General features: G+C 38.4%; 1 protein-coding gene across 1 annotated transcript in view; it reads left to right on the forward strand.

Moving 5' to 3' along the window:
• Window positions 1–19237, forward strand: part of LOC107680032 (copine-8-like) — a 72921-nt gene that overhangs the window by 28856 nt on the left and 24828 nt on the right. Inside the window, exons 9-11 of the mRNA XM_016475791.1 lie at window positions 9658–9721; window positions 15861–15964; window positions 16219–16323. Of these exons, the coding sequence (XP_016331277.1) occupies window positions 9658–9721; window positions 15861–15964; window positions 16219–16323 (273 nt within the window). The remainder of the gene's footprint in view (window positions 1–9657; window positions 9722–15860; window positions 15965–16218; window positions 16324–19237) is intronic.

A 19237-nucleotide genomic window follows, 5' to 3' on the forward strand; every position in this document is an offset into this window, starting at 1 on the left:
TCAGTAGAAAACATAAGGAAGGAGAGAGCAACTGAAGCAAAGTAACTTTGTACTTTGTGTGCAATTAAGGAATCAAAAAATACCAAAATGGTGTAAAATGCCTGAGTGCAGGATGACCTGCTTTTGAACAGCCTGTCATCTTTATTACACACAAACTCTCTAATATTGTCCTCTTTCCACACCTCAATAATTCCCCATAGCCATGGAGCTGTCTTTGTGTATCTATTGCAGGAAACAGACTATAGCTTTCCCTCCATTCATCCTGTGCATCTGATATAGATGCAGTCATCTCTTGAAATTTATCCGTTGTGTTGGAAAAAGTAAATCAGACACTACACACTTGGCAGCTGAATACAGAGAATCGTATGTTTGGCAATAAACAGGGTGTAAGGAGAATTCAGTTGTGGGCTAAACTGCTTTAAAAACACTGCAAAACTAGTCTTATTGGATTTGAATTTCAGCAATGTTAATTCATCATCTCCCCTTCACTGGCTGTGTGCCAAAAGAACACAAAACATTGCCCAGCTTTAGATTCAATTAGAGTTGTCTAGTGTTCATATAGGGGATATAGAAGGGAAGTAACATAAGCCTTATTGAATACAGTGCATTTGGCCCATCTGTGCCTTAAAAGCTGTGCCTTTAGTGATGCTGGTTTAATCAGATTGACCCCACTGTAAGGCGATTTATCTTATTAGTTATTTACAACTATATACAGTATATATAAAATTGTTATTTATTTGTATTTAATAAGAAAAAAGTTTCTCATTTCAGCTTATTATGCATTTTCATTGTATGGTAAAGGTCAGCTTAGACATTTGTTTTTTGGTGCCCCACTCAGTTTGAATGGTCATGATGCTTCTGGGACATCACAGCCATGCGTTTCTGACTGCGGGCTGTTTTAGCTTTTTATTGAAGAAAAAAAGTATTTCAGATTTAAATGGTAACCAGACAGAAAGCACAAGTAGCTCTGAGCTGTAGAGTGCAAGAGGAGACACGGTGGAGGAATTAGATTGCAAGCTTTGCCCTCATTGATGGACCCAGTCCCCAAAAAAACCACCACATGAAAAACAAACTGCAAAAATGTGTTGTGATGTTGCTCTGATACACTGGAAGTATTTCTACCTGATCTGACTATTACAGTCTTAATTTCATTCAGTTATACTTTCATATATTACTAAACTGTCCTTTCTCCAATTTAAGCAGCTATTATAGAAATGTAAATTATATATATTTTTTATTATTATTTGTTACAACAGTTGCTTTAAATCAATAATATTTTACAGTATTACTGACTTTTTATTATTAAATATTAATAAATAATACATATTAAATATTAATAAATAATAAACTATAGCTTTGTTCAAGTAAATATTTTTATTTATTTAAATATTTTGTTTACATATACTTTTTTTATTTATTGCTTTTAAAATCACAAATCATAATGCAGTCATAATGCATGTCAGAGCCACAGTATTTGAAGTTGCAACAGCAGGTAGCAGGAGTAGTAGAAATTTTCACTTACATTTATGCATTTAGTAGACGCTTTTATCCAAGGCAACAGACATTTTTTTTTTTCAAGGTACACATTTTCTCAGTTCTTACTTTCACTGCAGTCGGATCCATGACCTTTGCGTTGCTATTTGAGCTAACGGGAGGAATCATATATGGGAGAATATTTAAATACATGTCCCATCTAAGTAGTCATATTGAATGTGAAATCTAGTGTTAATCCATCACCTTAGATAAATTAAATTGGAGTTTACACATTCAGCACAGGAATCCGTGATGGTCTAAGCCACTCCATATTATGCAAATACACAAACATTCACACTGAAGGATGGGGCTTTTTCAGTGCATTTTTTTTTTTATAGGTCCCCATCACAAAATGAAATTTTAAGCCATTCTGTCACATTCAGAGAGCTCAGGACAGGAAATGCATTTTCCATTCCATCTAGTGCAGCACTCTAGCCTAGGGTTGTTTATGAAAGGCAATTGTTGTAATATTGTACACATTGAGTGCTCGGCTGAGGTTTTAAACTGCAGATAGGCCATGTAAAATACCTCCAGTGCCGTAAGCAAATTTTACTTCATGGACATTCCTCCTGTTGTCATTTTGACGGTAGTTGATTTGTTCCCTTAGTGGTCAACACAAGGGCACAACAAATGTCTCAGGAGGGCACAAAAGCACACTGCCATCTCAGTGAACTTTAGAAGGACTGACTTTCCTCCTCTGACTACTCTGACATGCTTCACGGTGCCATATTGTTAAACAGACTCCACTATAGATGGCATTATTATTATGGCAGCATAACCATAAGGACAGAAGTAAATAGAATTATGGATGTGAATGCTATCAATCACTATGCACGGACCACGGTCAGGTAGCAATGGTAGAAAGAAGAAAATGCATTATCTACGACTCGCAAATGACTCACTGAAGAATATCTCATTCAAGGATAGCCAGATACCCAGAGTAAGCACAATTTCAGGTCTGTGACAAACATCCTCTTCTCTCCTGCTAGATGAATGGGTTACGTTTAGCAGAGGTAGACCCTGTGCTCCATCTTTATGTTGAATTGATTGCCACATACAAGATTTGTTTTATGAATAACATTTAATTGTGGACATGCATGCATTCTCGCACAATAAACAATTATAGTTTATTTGAAGCTTGTTCAACTGCGATGTGCCTTAAGTAGCTCTGGATGCTGAAAATGAGTCTTCATTATGGTAAAGAAATGGTCAGTTAGCCTGGAGGTTTCATATTAATTATGGTTTATACAGCCATGTGCTAAACATATGCGGAGCTTCGATTTTCTGGTTTGGTTGAAGCCATTTTGCAGGTGTTACTCTGACTGCTAGAATATTCTCTTTTGCTGTGTGTTTAGGCCATTGAAACACTAAAATCTACACGTGATGGAGAATGGTGCACCAATCTTAATTCAAATCCGGGTGTATTTAAGGATTATGGATGCCTATCTAAGTATGAAAAGCAATTGGATTTAAGTTATAATCTCATTCCAACCCCTTGTGGAGTTCTGGAGCTTTATGTAATGCAGCTTGACTACGACTCGCTCGGCGCAGTGAATCAGCGATCCATCATATTTCACCCTCCGCTCTGTTTGTCTTAGTTTCACATGAAATGAGCCTGGATAAACTTATTCACTTAATCTCTTTGTTAGACAGATGAATGTAAATGTTCCTAACAGCCCAGTGGTCTGTGAATGCACAGCTTATCGCTCTCAAACAGGGCTGTTTATTTCAGGTACTCTAGTTACATATGCACTCACATACTCAGAGACACATGAATAATTTAATCTGCCTTTCTCTGTTTTCTGTCATTCTACATTCTTTCTCATGTTCAATACATATTATCTTATATATTTCAACCCTTTCGTGGAACCCATGTGGGTCCCCAGACCCAAGTTTGAAAACCCCTGTCATAGAGGACATTAGTTGGCTACTCATCATAAGGCCCGGCACAGTGTTCATGGTACCATAGTACGATGGGCCTGATTGTTCCTCTCCTTCTCTGAATCTGGTCCATTTCTTTTTTCCCCTCTCTCACCTGTCAACCCGTTGTCTGCTTAAATACCAACATAATTCTTCATCCTAATGATGAAACGTGCAAATATCTCCACAAACCTCACTGCCTGCTGTGTCGAATAACAATGCTGGCTGGCGTTAAAGACTGTTATGCATCTTCCTCAGTCATGTGGGATGCCATTTAAGCATTTTCGATTACCCAGGGGGCTTTTGGCAGGTTTAAGACGTCATGGGACACCACGTTTAATTACAATGCAGTTTATTTTATTCTTTGGTACAGTATGCAATGTTCCTTGACTCATTAAAGGACGAATATGAAGAGAAATCTCCCTTTACTGTAAACCCTGGACTCTTTGTCAACACTTTAATGAATAGCTTCTGATATAGCATGTAGAATTACCTCATAAGCCGCAAGTAGCGAACAATTTGTTAGGCTGACAAGTAGCTCCATAAATCACCTCTTCTCACATCAATTGATCAAATCAGGCCTGCCCGTGTGTAATGGGATGCTGAGCAGCTACCATGATGAAGAAAATAAGACATAATACCAACTAACTCCTCTCCCTCGGCCGACATTCTTTCATCTGTGATCAGTATGTAAAAATATTCCACCTGTTCCTTAAGGACAGGACTTGGTACGCATACTTTGTTAAAGGACTGTTTGATCATAGCGAACAGTTCGGGCTGTGTGATGTTGACTTATAAGTCATTTGGCTTTGAATGGCGGATTTGGGACAGTATCACTGATCCTCTGAATCTCCATTGGCTCCAGAAAGTTGATATCAAGCTCTCGGCTATGTGTAAAAAATGCCTTGATCTCATTCCTCATGCTGGTGTGCATTCTAGATAATTGTTATTGCTTATGTCAACATTATCGAGCTTTCCCTTGGTAAGTGCAATGCTGTAAATGCCAACAGATTCTGCCAATAGTCAAATCAGTTTGTGTCTAATGTATACTTAATTATTGCGTACTAAAGTATCTAGCCAAAATATGAATAAAAATGAAAAAGATTAGTTTTTTTTCTTATTTGTTCTGTCTTGTGTACTGTTTAAATGTCAAAAAGTTAACTTTTCATTTGTCTTGTATTTGACAGCTAAGAAAATCAAGAGTCAGTGGAGTTTCTTTTACAGTAATTTGCTATTTAAATGTATATAACTGTCAAAAGTTTGGGGTCAGTATTTTACTTTAAAAAGTACTTTTATTCAGAAAGAATGCATTAAATTGATTAAAAGTGACAGGAAAGACTTTAAAAATGAGAAAAGATTTCAAATAAAAGTACTGAGAACTAGTTTTCCTTGAGGTAGGTGTCTGGGAGTTTTGGAGATGGCACAGACTGAGCAGCTCTTGACAAACTGGGAGACCTCCCGGGCCATGTTGGGCCACCAGTAGCGATTTTGGAAGAGTGAGAGGGTTTGCTGGCTGCCTGGATGTCCAGAGCCCGGAGATGAATGAACTGAGTCCAAAAGGGTAAGTTGCAGGGTTTATGTCACAAGTCCTTCCTTCTGGACTTCCCGGCGGAGCAGGTTCAGAGCGAGTGGTTTCCGTGATTTGGTCATCCAGAGACCACTGGATGGGACTCATAATCAAGGCTGGAGGGAGTATAGGTTCGGGAGGGTAGTTATTGTCATCTGAGAGATGGATTCGGGAGAGTGCGTCTGCTTTCTGGTTCTTGGAGCTGCGATGGTAAGTGACTGTAAAGTTGAAACCGGGTGAAGAATAGAGCCCAGCGGGCTTGTCAGGGATGGAGTCATTTGGCATTGTGAAGATATTCCAAGTTACTGTGATCCGTAATCACTTTAAAAGGATGATTGGCTCCCTCAAGCCAGTGTCGCCACTCCTCTAGTGTTAGCTTGATGGCTAGAAGCTCTCTGTTGCCAATGTCATAATTCTCCTCCGCCGGGGACAATTTTTTGGAATAGAAGGCACATGGGTGGAGGATAGGAGGCTCTCCGTGACGTTGAGATAAAACAACCCCAACCCCTACTGTTGAAGCATCCAGCTCCACAATGAACGGGAGATGGGGATCCGGGTGTGTGAGGGTAGGAGCGGTACAAAATGCCTCTTTGAGCTGGTGGAAAGTGTCGATGGCGGCAGGCGTCCAAGACAGAGACTTGGGCTTACTCCTAAATAGCGAGGTGATTGGTGCACAGACATGGCTGAAATTGGTGATGAACCGGTGATAGAAGTTGGCAAAGACCAGGAATCGTTGAAGTTCTTTGATGGTGCTTGGTTGCGGCCATGGTTGCTGCCACTTGTACCTTCCTCTGGTCCATGTGAATGCCATGGTGGTTGATCACGTATCCCAGGAACTGGACAGAATTACGGTGAAACTTGCACTTCTCCAGTTTGAGATAGAGGTGGTGTTCTCTCAGCTTCTGAAGGACCTGCTTCACACGGTGGCGATGTTCGGCCAGGTTCCGGGAGAAAATGAGGATGTCATCGATGTACACTATGACGAAGCATTGGAGCTACTCCCGGAACACCTCATTCATGAATCCTTGGAAGACCGAGGGTGGGGCCATAAGGTTACCACAACCTGATGGTGGTGGCCAGATGGTGTCATGAATGCCATATTCCATTCATCACCCTCCCGGATCTGAATGAGGTTGTAAGTGCTGTTCTGGGATGGGTAAATTCTGCCCTTTGGCAGTGTGGCCCCATGCAGCAGGTCAATGGCACAGTCCCATGGCTGGTGAGGTGGTAATTCCATGGCTGCCTGTTTATTGAAAACATCCTGGAACGCCTGGTAGTCGGGAGCTATTTCTTGAGTTGTTGAAGTTGCTGGACTCTCAATCGAAGTGGAACAGAGGGGCCACCTTACTAGGCATGGATGAAGGAAGTGCAGGCTTCGGAACGGACGATACACAGTTCTGAAAACAGTATTCACTCCATTGCAGGATCTTACCAGTATTTCACTTCACATTGGGAGAGTGTTGGGTTAACCAAGGGCATCCCAGGATGATGTCGCAGTTAAACCTTCCAGCGCCAGAAATGAGATGCAGTTCATGATGCAGACGCGTGATTGTGGGAGAGCAGTACAGGATCTTGCCTTTGCCCATCAGTTTTCCCAAGATGGTGTAAATATCTAGTGGTTGTTGACAGGTTTTCCTTTTGAGGTTGAATTGTCGGAGGAGATTCAGTGAGATGAAGTTCCTGGAGGATCCCAAGTTGAGAAGGGCTTGCGCTGAAACAGATTGGTGAGTACTGTAGAAGTTACCAGCACAATAGTGCGTGACAGTTGTGCAATTATGGGTTGTAACTGAAGGGTACTCACCACTGGGCGTGGTGGACAGACTGGGCAGGCTTTATACTGTGGTTGATTAGTGCAAACAGGTGAGGAGAATCCGAACTCTGGTGATTGTGCGTTGGATCTGGCGTTGCTGGTGACTCCGTGCAGAGGCGTTATGCCCATTCAAAGTGAGGGGGCATATGCCCCCTCAGATTTTTGAGCCAAGTGGATTTTGAATGCAGCTTCCAAAAGACAAAAAATAGCCGATTAATATAAAATCAGCGTTCGTTGCTGGCGCTGAGCCAGAGACAGACGCGTTTGTACAGCATTGCGCATTATAACCAATCACACACTATGCTGTTGAGCTTATGAATGCAAAGACCAATCAGAGGTGTTCAGATGAGTCATCTTCACTCGCTCGCTGACTGAATAGCTCTTTCTGACAAATTCTCTCGTCAGAAACAACAAAGTGCAAATGTGTGTACGAATCTATAAGATACTAATTTCATAGTGTAAACAGCTTCAGTGATTTTAATGGGAGTTTTTGAGAGTGCTTGAACTCGTCATATTAAAAATATGTTATGGCATGACACCCATATATGTTAGTAAACAGACAGGTTTTTATGCATAGCATAGTTAATATATTATACTATTAGGTTACTTTGACCATCGCCCAATATAGATCAACATAATCTATAAAGGTAAGAATCAAGATATTTCATGATAATTAAGTTTGGGAATGTTTTGAATAAAAAGGAAAACATTAAAAGATAAGTGCTGTTGTGGCTGCTGTGTGTCACATGGTGACCCCTCCCCCCCCAACTCGTGCCCCCTCAAAAATAATGAGTGCATGACGCCCCTTGGCAGCAAGGATGCAATTGTACGAAAACTATACAGGTCATGATATTGCTTCAATGGCATTACTGTATGCAGTAAAAAAAATAAAAAATAATTAATAGCTTTTTCAATTTAAGCTAGATATAGGGAAAATTAAACTCTGGGGAGTTTGCATTAATAAGAATAACAGTGTGCTGCGTTCAATGTCAGCTGAAGGCACCAAGGGGTTCAGGTGTTTGATCAGACGCTAATCAATTGGGAATGCAGCAGGGAGAGGCGTGAGCACCATTGATTTTGCTCTTCTGCAGAGCACAGCTAACACAGTGTTAAAAGCCACTTTCCAAATAAACAAATGGCCACACCACTGGGGTTTGTAATAGGAAACACTGACTCATTTCAAACAGTTTCATCATTTTTATTCTCCTGTCGCAATGAACGACTGTATATACAACAACCTGTGAAAGAATATGGTGATAAAAGACAGCTCCACTTGTGTAACAGTTGTCAGTTTGTTCATGTATTTGCAATTACAGTGCAACATGTTTTAATATTGCTGTCAGTTGTTAGCTTTCATCTTTTTGGTGTTTTGGAAGCCTGTCTCTGAGAGCACTAATCAGGGTGTATGACCCTAGAAAATTAGTTGAACTCCATCAGTTAACCCTGTTTACTTGGTTCATGTTCAAGAATTGGATCAAAGAATTTATTTGGCTCAACATCTTGCCACTCTGTCAATGATTCAAGAGTAATTTGTTCAGACACTAGAAAAGTCACTGGAGAACTCATAAGAACAAAACAAAGTTTTTTCCCCTTAGTAAAGAAGTAGTTTCTAAAACAATAGGTTTCATCTAACAAGACCTCTCTAATACCTGAGGGAAAAACATGAGCAGCAGCAAACACTGACCTTTCTAACCTATTGTACATTGTGGAGGTGAGGCAATTTAAAACAACTATGGTGATCCTGCACCTTCAGAAGGTTAAGGGGGAAACTGGCATGAAATTCATTGTGTATCTGAATTATTCACCAAGTGTAATTTTTTTTACAGAAGTGTCTCCTATTAAGGCAGAGGGTAAATTGTTCCCTTACTTGCCCTGAAGCCAAAAGCTCATTTTACATCCTTTCAGTGACTCGAGTGGAACTGCATGGCCTGCTTTTAATTGTCTCAACTTTAGATTGTGAATGTGTTTTCTGCTAGCCCTTTGAACTCAAAGCTATTTATTTAAATGTTTCTCTCAAAAACATAAAAACAATCTTATGGACCCCAAACTTTTGAACAGTAATATACTGTATGTGTGTACTGTCATGTGACATTGTTATACTGTGGTTGAAAGTAATTAATTTAAAAGGAAGTTACATCCTTTCACAGTATGCACATATTTTACAGCAATTTCACATAGTTTTTATAGTAATACATAACATGAAGGAGATATGCAAATGTACTGAGAGGCATTTCTGCACCTGAGCACTTTAATACATTTATTTGTTCATCTTCAGTTGGCAGTAACCCTGAAGACACAAAAGAGGATGCATTTTCTTTGCACATAGAGGGGTCAGCATAAAATCCTCTACTTGATTGTGCACCAGTTGACGTCTAAATGTAGGATCTTGTGTGATTGATGGAGATAAACTGGTGTGAATCAGCCAAAGATTTAAGCTTTACAACATCCTGAACACATCCTGAGGCAGAGGTTTATTTTAACACTTGATGGTTGCTGTTTGTTGACTGTACATGACGCATTCAGGGCAAAAACAATGATCTGAACTGAAATATCCCATTTTTGTCAGCACATGACTATGATCTCCAGCTCCCCAGTATATCATCTTGGCTTTTAAAACGCTTCTGATATTACTATTCTGATATTCTGCTGCTGTTGCATGTAGCCTGTGGAGTTCTGTGGAATTCTGAAGTTTCTTTAACTGTAATTATATGGGAATCAGGTCAATCAGAATCATTATTAGGAGGATTTTTTTTTTTACACTATTCCTGTCCTACTGTTCCCAATAATTCATGTGTGCACTAATGCACCGTATGTGTTATTTTTTCAGTGGCATCCCTGGGAAGAATTGTGGTACAATTATTCTCACTGCAGAGGAACTTGGAAACTGTCGGGTAAGTCAGCAGTTTTACTTTATAATTGTTTTCTCAAACCCTTTTCTCTTCTAAATGCTTGCAACTATTCAGCAGTGAAAACCTTTTCTGAAATGATTCACTTTGATAAGAAAGCTGACTGTTATACTCTTGAAATCAGACCATTCACTGCCTGGTAGCCAAATACATTATTCCAGAAAAAATTAACCGGAATGTGCCTATGTCTGAAATATAAGTTATCTCTACAGACAAAAGGGAAACAACTTCAAAAACCATTTGAATACCAAAGCCATCTTTAAATACTTTTATTTCCATTTTACTGACTAAATGTTATAAAAGCTTAAATAATGGAATAACAGAAGCCATGGTATGTTTAGTCACATGTTTGCATCATTATTTAATACTTCTAACATGCATTATTAACCGTCTTTTACACTGGCCATTTACATTCTGATTAACTAAATAAATAAATACCAGAACATAGGCTTGATGGAGCAGCAGTTGAAAAGTTACTGAGCATTCAGTAGTGAAGATCACTGCAGCATTCCCCATTGGGTACTGTAAGAGCTTTTGATCTAATGCACAGTGAAGGATTTGTTTGTTTCCCTTGTTCTTCTGAATACTTTCAGCTAGTATTTTAAGACCAGCTCTTATTGAACCAAAGGATCATGAAATTGGCTTCAATGTTTTCAAGGAGGAACGAACACGCAATGTAAAATTGCAGCAACTGGTGTCACAGCCTTGAGTGAAAATAATCTTCTTAAAATTGCTTTAAAAAAATCAAAGTCAGATATGGATTGTGTGGCCTCTCTGAACCAATTCAAGGGTAATGGCGTCTTCCCTTAGAAGTCCCCTTCTAAGACCTGTTTGCTCATAACATGTTTTGATAGAGCTGCATTGATTGTCCTAAGGATCTGTAGAGGACCATGCATACGGCATCTAATATTCTGCTCATGCATTTTGAATTTGTTCTGACATCAGTCTTGATTGCTGTTGGATACTGAAGGATCCGAGATATTATCAGTGAATAGTACTAGATGGATATGATGAGAGGATTCTTATAAATGGGAGTGATGGCTTGAAAAAATGATAAGTAATAAAATACTAATTAAGTGGTATTTGAAGATATCTGGTTCTGTAGACATTCATATGGATTGCTGAACATGTATTCTATGGATTCCCCTCTCTACATCAGACCATGTAGTTTTTCCTACAGAATAGTATTTTATTTTTATATACAAAACAATATAGAAATGTGTGCAATTTGTTATATTTATTATATATTTATTTATTATTTTTAATAAAAATATATTTTTTTAACATTTAAATATTTAATTAATCATTTAATGTTTTGATTTAATTACATTTTAAATATCATTAAATGCCCCCCAAAAAAGTATATTTTGCTATGCATTGTCATATGAATCCTCAGGCAGTAATTCTTGAATTCTTGCTTCATTTCAAGTCAGACAGATGTTAATTCAGGATCCACTTTGATGGATTCAGTCAGTTTCTTCAGAGTAAAGGAGTTGAAAAAACTCTTTTAAATCCTTTTGTGGGATTCGTTAAAATAATTGACTCATTTGTTTTGACTACAATACTAGCCAGCAAAATCAAAGAAAATCATGTTTTATTTTGCAGTCCACAGTCATTTTATTTCATCATATTCTCTTTAGGCTGCTTGGTAAAAAAATAACCATTCAATTTGTAGACTCAGTGGAGGAAGTCAAGACAAATAAGCTTCTATCTTCATCCCTCCCATCTCTTTATCATGTCTTCTCACTGGAATGTTCCAGTTTTGTCCCTCTGTCTAGTAAAGTTTACTCTGTTACTGGTGATAGTACTCATTAAATTGCTGGAATAGCAGTGCAGAGTAAATTACAGGTTTTCTGGGTTGTAAATGGCTATGTTGCGTTCACTACAGGCTCAGACACACACAAAGGACTGCTCATTTGAGCCATCTATTGCACACACTCACAGCCTCACTCAAGCTTATTTGAAATGCTCAAAAAGCTTTTCCCCTCTGTGAGGGTAATATATTGGTACATCTGCTTATTTCACATGGTAGATCAAAAGATTTTACAGGATGTTATGAAAGGCTGGGTTTTGATCAGGTACATGCAAAGAACAGCTATGAGGAAATGCACCATGTGGAGACGAACCCTTTACTTAATAGCAGGAATGAGGTTTGCAAATATCTTCAAAAGTCTGTCTCTTTCCAAAAAGTTACATAGATGAATCCCATTCAGAGACCAGATAAAACCTGCAAACCCAAAATAATGAGTGAAATGTTTAATCTCTGAAGAACAATGTGGCCAAAGACAGGTAGCTTGAGCTGTGATGTGAAGCACTTTGACTGACTGTCATTTATGACTTAACTATGCTGTCGTATAAGTTGTGTTTACGGTTGCTAAAGAAAGAATTGCAATCCGCAAGAAGACTGATGCTCATGCTCCATTGCTCAATTCGTAGAGGCTGGATTAAAAACAAGCAGGTTGATATTTCGCTTTTCTCTGCTCAAATTGTTTTCAGCTTGAATTGATCTTGCCACTAAGGTCCTATTCATGGGATCATAATCGCTGTGAATGCTTGGTTTGAATGGGTCTGTTAATCATGTGCAAAGCCCTCCACACACTGTGGTTTAGCTTCAGTCAAGAAACAATTCAAGCAATGTGTAATGAAAGGTGGTGCTCCCTCAGCCGTCAAATATAAGGTGAATTGTCCCTAGAGCGTGGAAATTCCCCTGGCCATTCCCCTGCATGTTCATCAGTAGATATACCATTAAGACTAAGGACTTCGTATCAGTTAGACCTCACACCATACCATTATTGCTAATGAGGGTTGTCTCTATTGTGTTGATAACATCCCTCTGGCCTGAGAAGCCCCTAGCAAGCAGGTTTACGATGATGTCAGTCATTACTGGAGTGTAATTTGCAGTGTCAACTGCACATTGGACATCATGTGAATGATTCCTTTGGAAACGGTCTAGTTCTCTTTCAATCTCTTCTCTCACTCACTCTTCCTCTCTCCTCACTGACTCCAGCCTACAATTTCATCATTCTCTGAATGGCCCTCTCAGTGCAAGATAGTGTTTAGAAGCTAATTGGTTCAAATGGAATTGATGCTTGTTGATGCCAAGCACAAATAAACCATTTGGGCCACAAAATAACCATTTAGGGGCCTCAAACGTTTTTCTTCTTTATCTCAAGAAATTGCAGGTCATAATAAAATTATATTGGTATCTTGATTCATGTGGACTGTTATTTTAGTATTATACTATTGTTTGTCACAATCACCAGCTGGAGTGCTCTTGATGGCCACCAGAGGGCACTCCATCCAGTACCTTTGCCACTGTATCCTGGACTACATTTCCCATAACCCATTGCCCGGACTCATCATGCCTGATTGTTTTCACCTGTTGCTCATTGCCTCTGCCTATACAAGCCTGGTGTTCAGTGATAATGGGAAACCGAGACTTTCTGAACTGTTTATGAAATTGTGCCAAAAAATGGTTCATTACTCAATGCTTTTAACAGTGCACATTAGCGACATCTGGTGGTCAGACTTGGTTTCTCCACCAAATCTAACAAAACATCATGGAGCAGAGGATGGTAGTGATGGGAAACTGAGACTTTCTGAACCATTTGAGGCTTTCATTAAATTGTGCCGAAAAAAGGTTCATTACTCGAAGCTTTTGACACAATGCGCATTAGCGACATCTGGTGGTCAGACTTGTTTTCTCCACCAAATCTAACAAATCAAAGCGGAGCAGAGGATATACGGTTTGCAAAATCACGTGACCATACAGAGCTTTGGAAGTCCGTGACACACAAGAGTGGAATAAATCTGGGATCAGTTCCAACTAATCTGACAATCTCATCTAAATTAATATGTGCCAATGAGACCAGAACTCGTGTCATGTGTAGCCATGTGATCATAGTTAATAATTGACCTAGGTAGCTGAAAAAAATATTTTGGGTGAGCTGTTTGACCTTTATGTTGGGGTCTTTGAGACCCCAGCTATAAAATATGATTCACTATCGGTCCGGTGTTGAGGTTATAGTCCCTTGCATCAGGTGGGGTCACGAAGCGCCAATTTTTTTCAAACCAGCTATCCCGATCTTCCAATACTGCATGATGTTCGAAGCTTCAAACGTCATCAATCACGTGGTATTGTTATTTCGATACAAGCATCGGGACAGTGTGTGATACAATACTGCTTTGAAAACTGCATCGGAGCATCGGAGCCGCTGTATCAACTGTCCCATCACTAGAGGATGGGTTGTGGCTAGAAGGGATACAGCAAAAACCGGAAGCTAACAGTAAATTAAATTCTACCTATTAGATTGTGTTTTATTAACATCTACACCTACCCCAACCCTAAACCTACCCCTTACAATAATGCAAAAATAGTAATTATTGTTGTACAGTGTGAGAAATTACGCTATATTGATGTGCACATGCCCAGTAGTTTTTGCTGTATGCCATCTAGCCTTAACCCAGAGAATGATTTAAAAAACTGTGCCAACTCGACCTTCCGATACTGCATGACGTTCGAAGCTTCAAACATCATCAATCACGTGGTATTGTCATTTCGATACAAGCATCGTCGGCACAGTGTGTGATACAATAGTGCTTTGAAAACTGCATCGGAGCCTCGGTATCAATCGCCTGTATGCCATCTAGCCTTAACCCAGAGAATGATTTAAAAAACTGTGCCAACTCGACCTTCCGATACTGCATGACGTTCGAAGCTTCAAACATCATCAATCACGTGGTATTGTCATTTCAATACAAGCATCAGCACAGCGTGTGATGCAATAGTGTATCGGAGCCTCGATATCAATCGTCCCATCACTAGTTTTCAGTCACTCTTGCAAGTCTTGCATGTGTCACAGCTGCAGTTCTAAGCATTTTATCCTGGTTCTCTCGTGTCCTGTTTTCCTGGTTCTTGATATTCTGCCTGTTTATCTGGATTACTCTGTTTGCCTCAGCTCTGAACTCTGTCATTGTTTGGATTGCTTATTGTGTTTGACCTCATGCCTGTTTTGACTACAGTTGTGGGTTATCCTAATAAACTACTGCACTTGGATCCTCAGCCTTCGTTCATGACATTGTTATTTATATTTTGAATTGGCTTTTGTTTTTATATTTTTTAATTTTAGTTAACATTTTAGTATTTTTGCCACGTTTTAATATTTAAGAAAGAAGAAAGTGACGTGACATGTGGCCAAGTATGGTGACCCATACTTGGAATTAGTGCTCTGCATTTAACCCATCCAAAGTGCGCACACACACAGCAGTGAACACACACCCGGAGCAGTGGGCAGCCATTTATGCTGCGGCACCCGGGGAGCAGTTGGTTCGGTGCCTTGTTCAAGGTCACCTCAGTCGTGGTATTGAAGGTGGAAGAGAGCGCTGTACATCTCTAACCATTAGGCCACGACTTCCCCTTTCTGTATTTAGCTGCCATGGCAACATTTAGTTTTTTTTAAAAACAATAACAACACTGTTTATGTGTCAGTAAAGTGCATAATTATTATAAATGCAGTGATGATCAAATTACATTCTATTCAATATTATATACAATACAACAATAATTAATTTCATATTATTGTCGATAATCATTATACATATTTTTTGATGTGATGAAAAAGACAGAAAATTATGTCCATCAGAATGAAAAAATTACAGTCACAGTGTTGCAGGGGGATGTCAGTATTGACATAGTGTGAAATACTGTGATTAAAAAAGGGCTAGCCATATTTTTTGAGAGCTAAATATTGAGCCACATTCAGGGTCAGTGGAAATTGTGGGAGGATTTGTTCATTAGCAAATTATTTATTTCAGAGTTGTTCAAAGTAGTTATTTTACCTTTAAAACTTCTGAATGGAGTGTAGATGCAGGAGTCCAAAATATATGACTTTATAAAATGTGTGCGCATACAGTATGCGCCTGTGCTGTATAGGCGTGTTGGGGGGTGAATTGTGCCTGAGGGTCCAGAATATCGTCATTCTTCTAAGCTGTGCAAGAAAAAGCCTATGTGTCTCTGATTTCACTAGATTTTGATGCTCTCTGTGCTATTTCTATCTGTTATTATTTTTCTCTTCCCATTCCCCCTTTTTTTTTGTTTCTTTCGTTCTTTCTCTCAATTTCACAGGACTGTGCAACAATGCAGTTCTGTGCCAATAAGCTGGATAAGAAAGACTTCTTTGGCCGCTCTGACCCGTTCATGGTGTTCTACAGAAGTAATGAGGACGGAACGTGAGTTAGTCTTTCTCACTCTGATGTACAGGCTGGAAAGCGTGTCATCTTTTCGTAAAGTAATGTCCAAGGAAAAGTGAAGAAAATTGGTCTGAGACTAAGGAATGTCTTAAAATTGTTCTAGATAATAAAATTCACTTAGTACTCAACTCAGTTAAGGCTTACAATATGCAAATATTCTGACTGTAAAAAATATAGTCATGCAATGCATACTGCTTTGTTTGAGTTTAACATCTTTGTTTTTTGTTTCTTAGTTTCACTATCTGCCATAAAACTGAGGTGGTAAAGAATACGCTGAACCCCGTCTGGCAGCCGTTCACCATTCCTGTCAGAGCGCTGTGCAATGGAGATTATGACAGGTGCACTCACACATACACTCACAGACATGCATGTCAGTATGTACTGTACTGTCGCCAGTTTTTACAGGTCTCTTAGAATCATTTTAGCAATGAGGATTTAACATTAGATTGAGGATAAGAGCCCATTTGTGTGCATGCAGTGTTGTGTGAATTTTACCATGAGAACGCTGTTGTACCTGAACAAGACCCTGTGTATGTGTGTGTCGAGAGGAATCATGCCCCTGTGCTCTTTGATTCAGTAGCACATTGAGCCAGACTGCTGGTACTCATTGCATCAGCATTATTGGATCACAGACAGCCCTGTTCACGGTGCTGCACTGTTGTGATTTATGTGCTCTACAAGGACACATTATTTTTGCTTTGTACTTTCTGTGTTGCAGATATTTGTGTGTTTGCACTGCACTGTTTCTTCGTTGGTCTCCACAGGCCTATGTACTATCCAGTGTGTGTCAATCAGTTTATTGTGTTCATGAATATTTGGTAGGCTATACTTTTGTGTGTGTGTGTGTGTGTGTGTGTGTGTGTGTGTGTTCATTTTCATGGCCTAGGTGAGGCTTGCAGACATGTTGGCAGCTGTGTGTCGTCTGAGAGCTGTCATAGCCAATCAGGACACAGGGAACAGAAGCACCTGCCACCCAGTCCCCACCTTGCCTCTGATCCCGTATGTGTGAAAGAGACCAAGCAAAAGAGAGAAAGAAAAAGAAAAGGGAAACGCCAGCTGTTGTGGTGCTGTGCTAATTATTACCTGCTGCAAGGATGCCAGCAGAGAGGAGTATTTATATTGCAGTTGGGATATATTTTTCAACAAAAAATATCTGTAATAAAAGTTTTATTTTATACAGATCCTGATATATTGGATTGAAGTCAGAATAGGGTCAGTCTGTCAAATTTCAGAAACTAAAAATATGAAATGTCATGGATGAATATTTTCTGGGCTGGAATGACTTTAGAAAGATGGCAGCATCATTATGTTATTTTTACACAGAGATTGGTTGGTCTGTGAGTACAATCTGTTGACTTTAGCTATCTTTGTTACATTAAATGCCAATGGTGACAGTTCATGCAGTTTCCATGCCTCACTCAATGAAGCCTAATTTAAGAAGTATTATAGGTATCTCAGTAATGCTTTTTCCCATTTTTGAACTGTCACCATTGGCATATAATGCAACAAGGATTGCTAAAGTCAACAGATTTTACTGATATACCTATAAATCTCTGTGTAAAAATAAAATGATGCTGCCATCTTTCTAAAATTATTTTCCCCTCTGTAATTTGGCTCAAAATCTCAGGTGAAAAGTTTCATTTTAACCCCCCTTCACAAAATAGTGCATTACACAGAAAATATTTATCTATGGCATTTAATATTTTGGCTTTCTTCTTCTTTTACATATGTATTACACCAGGGGGAAAAAATAGCCATGGAATGACTGAAAAAAAAGCAAATAATCATGATGTTCAAGCAATAATGTGGCAGAGAGTATGATATTTTGTCATTATTTGATTCATTTAAGAAACATCAAATGTGAAAGATTGCTGCTATACTGATGATCAGCTTAGGTTGTGCTGATACGATTCAAAAGCTCAAATTGAGTTTGTTTTTAGCAGCTGTGACCATCAGTGTGCATCTTCTGGGTGTTTATCTTTCTTTTCACAGAAATACCTCTGGGTGGTAGAAAGTTGTGGAAGTTGTTTTCCAGTAGAATGTCATATAAAATAGTTGTTTAGCACTGCAGTTTTTAGTGTATAAATGTGTGCAGAATTTCTAATCAGACTACACATTTTCCTATATTTTTCTAGTGTTTTCTGGTTTGAATTGTGAAGAATGTTTACTATATTTAAAATATATATTTAAAATATTTTAAACTTTTTTTTATCATATTAAAATATACGCTACTGTTCAAATGTTTGGGGTTGGCAAGATTTTTGAATGTTTTTGAAATAAGTGTCTTATGCTAACCAATGCTGCATTTATTTGATCGAAAACACAGTAAAACTAATTTTGTGAAATTTGTTTTTTACAATTTAAAATTACAGTTATTAAAATGCAAAATAACTGTTTTCTATTTGAATCTATTTTAAAATGTAATTTATTCCTGTGATGGCAAAGCTGAATTTTCAGCAGCCATTACTACAGTCTTCAAAGTCACATGATCCTTCAGAAATTATGATTGGCTGAATTGTGTGTAATGTTTTACAGTTGCCTGTTTTTTGTTTATTAATTTTCATCGTAAAATAAATTCAAGCACATCCCTGCATTTTGTCATAACAAGTGTGCAGTGGTGTATAAAGTATCTGAAAGCCATAATCAAGTAAAAGTAAAGATATCTTACCAGAAAATTACTTTGGTAGAAGTTGAAGTAACCGTTTAGAATATTACTCAAGTAAAAGTCGTAAAGTATGTGATATTTATTGTACTTAAGTATGAAAAGTATTTTTTAAATATTAAACGTACTTAAGTATTGAAAGTAAATTTTTTGAAATGATTTTAAAACATTAAAATAGTCGAAATGTGAAATTAAAACCGCCAGTAGGTGACAGAAAGTGACTGTTAATGAGTGAGTCATTGAGATTCAACCGATTCGTTCACACGGCTGATTAATTCAGGCACAAAGTATTTAACTGTGTTAATGAGTGAATCACTGAATCATTTATTCAACCGATTCGTTCAAAAAGCTGATTCATTCAACAAGTAAACACTGTGACACAAAACAGTGCTATGATCTTTGTTTGGAACTATTTTCGTTGGCAAAATTGAACAAAAACAAGCAATATTATGTCTAAAATGTAAGTAATTTATTGCTTTACTGAACTTGTATAAAATGATCATTAAATGTGTTCATGCTGATATCTGCAGGAAAACGGTACTCTTTGTGTGATTTCGATTAAGTTAACTATATTAAATTATATAAATATA

Source organism: Sinocyclocheilus anshuiensis, unplaced genomic scaffold (assembly GCF_001515605.1).
Source record: "Sinocyclocheilus anshuiensis isolate Anshui unplaced genomic scaffold, SAMN03320099.WGS_v1.1 scaffold13, whole genome shotgun sequence".
In the NCBI taxonomy this organism is placed as follows: Eukaryota; Metazoa; Chordata; class Actinopteri; order Cypriniformes; family Cyprinidae; genus Sinocyclocheilus; species Sinocyclocheilus anshuiensis.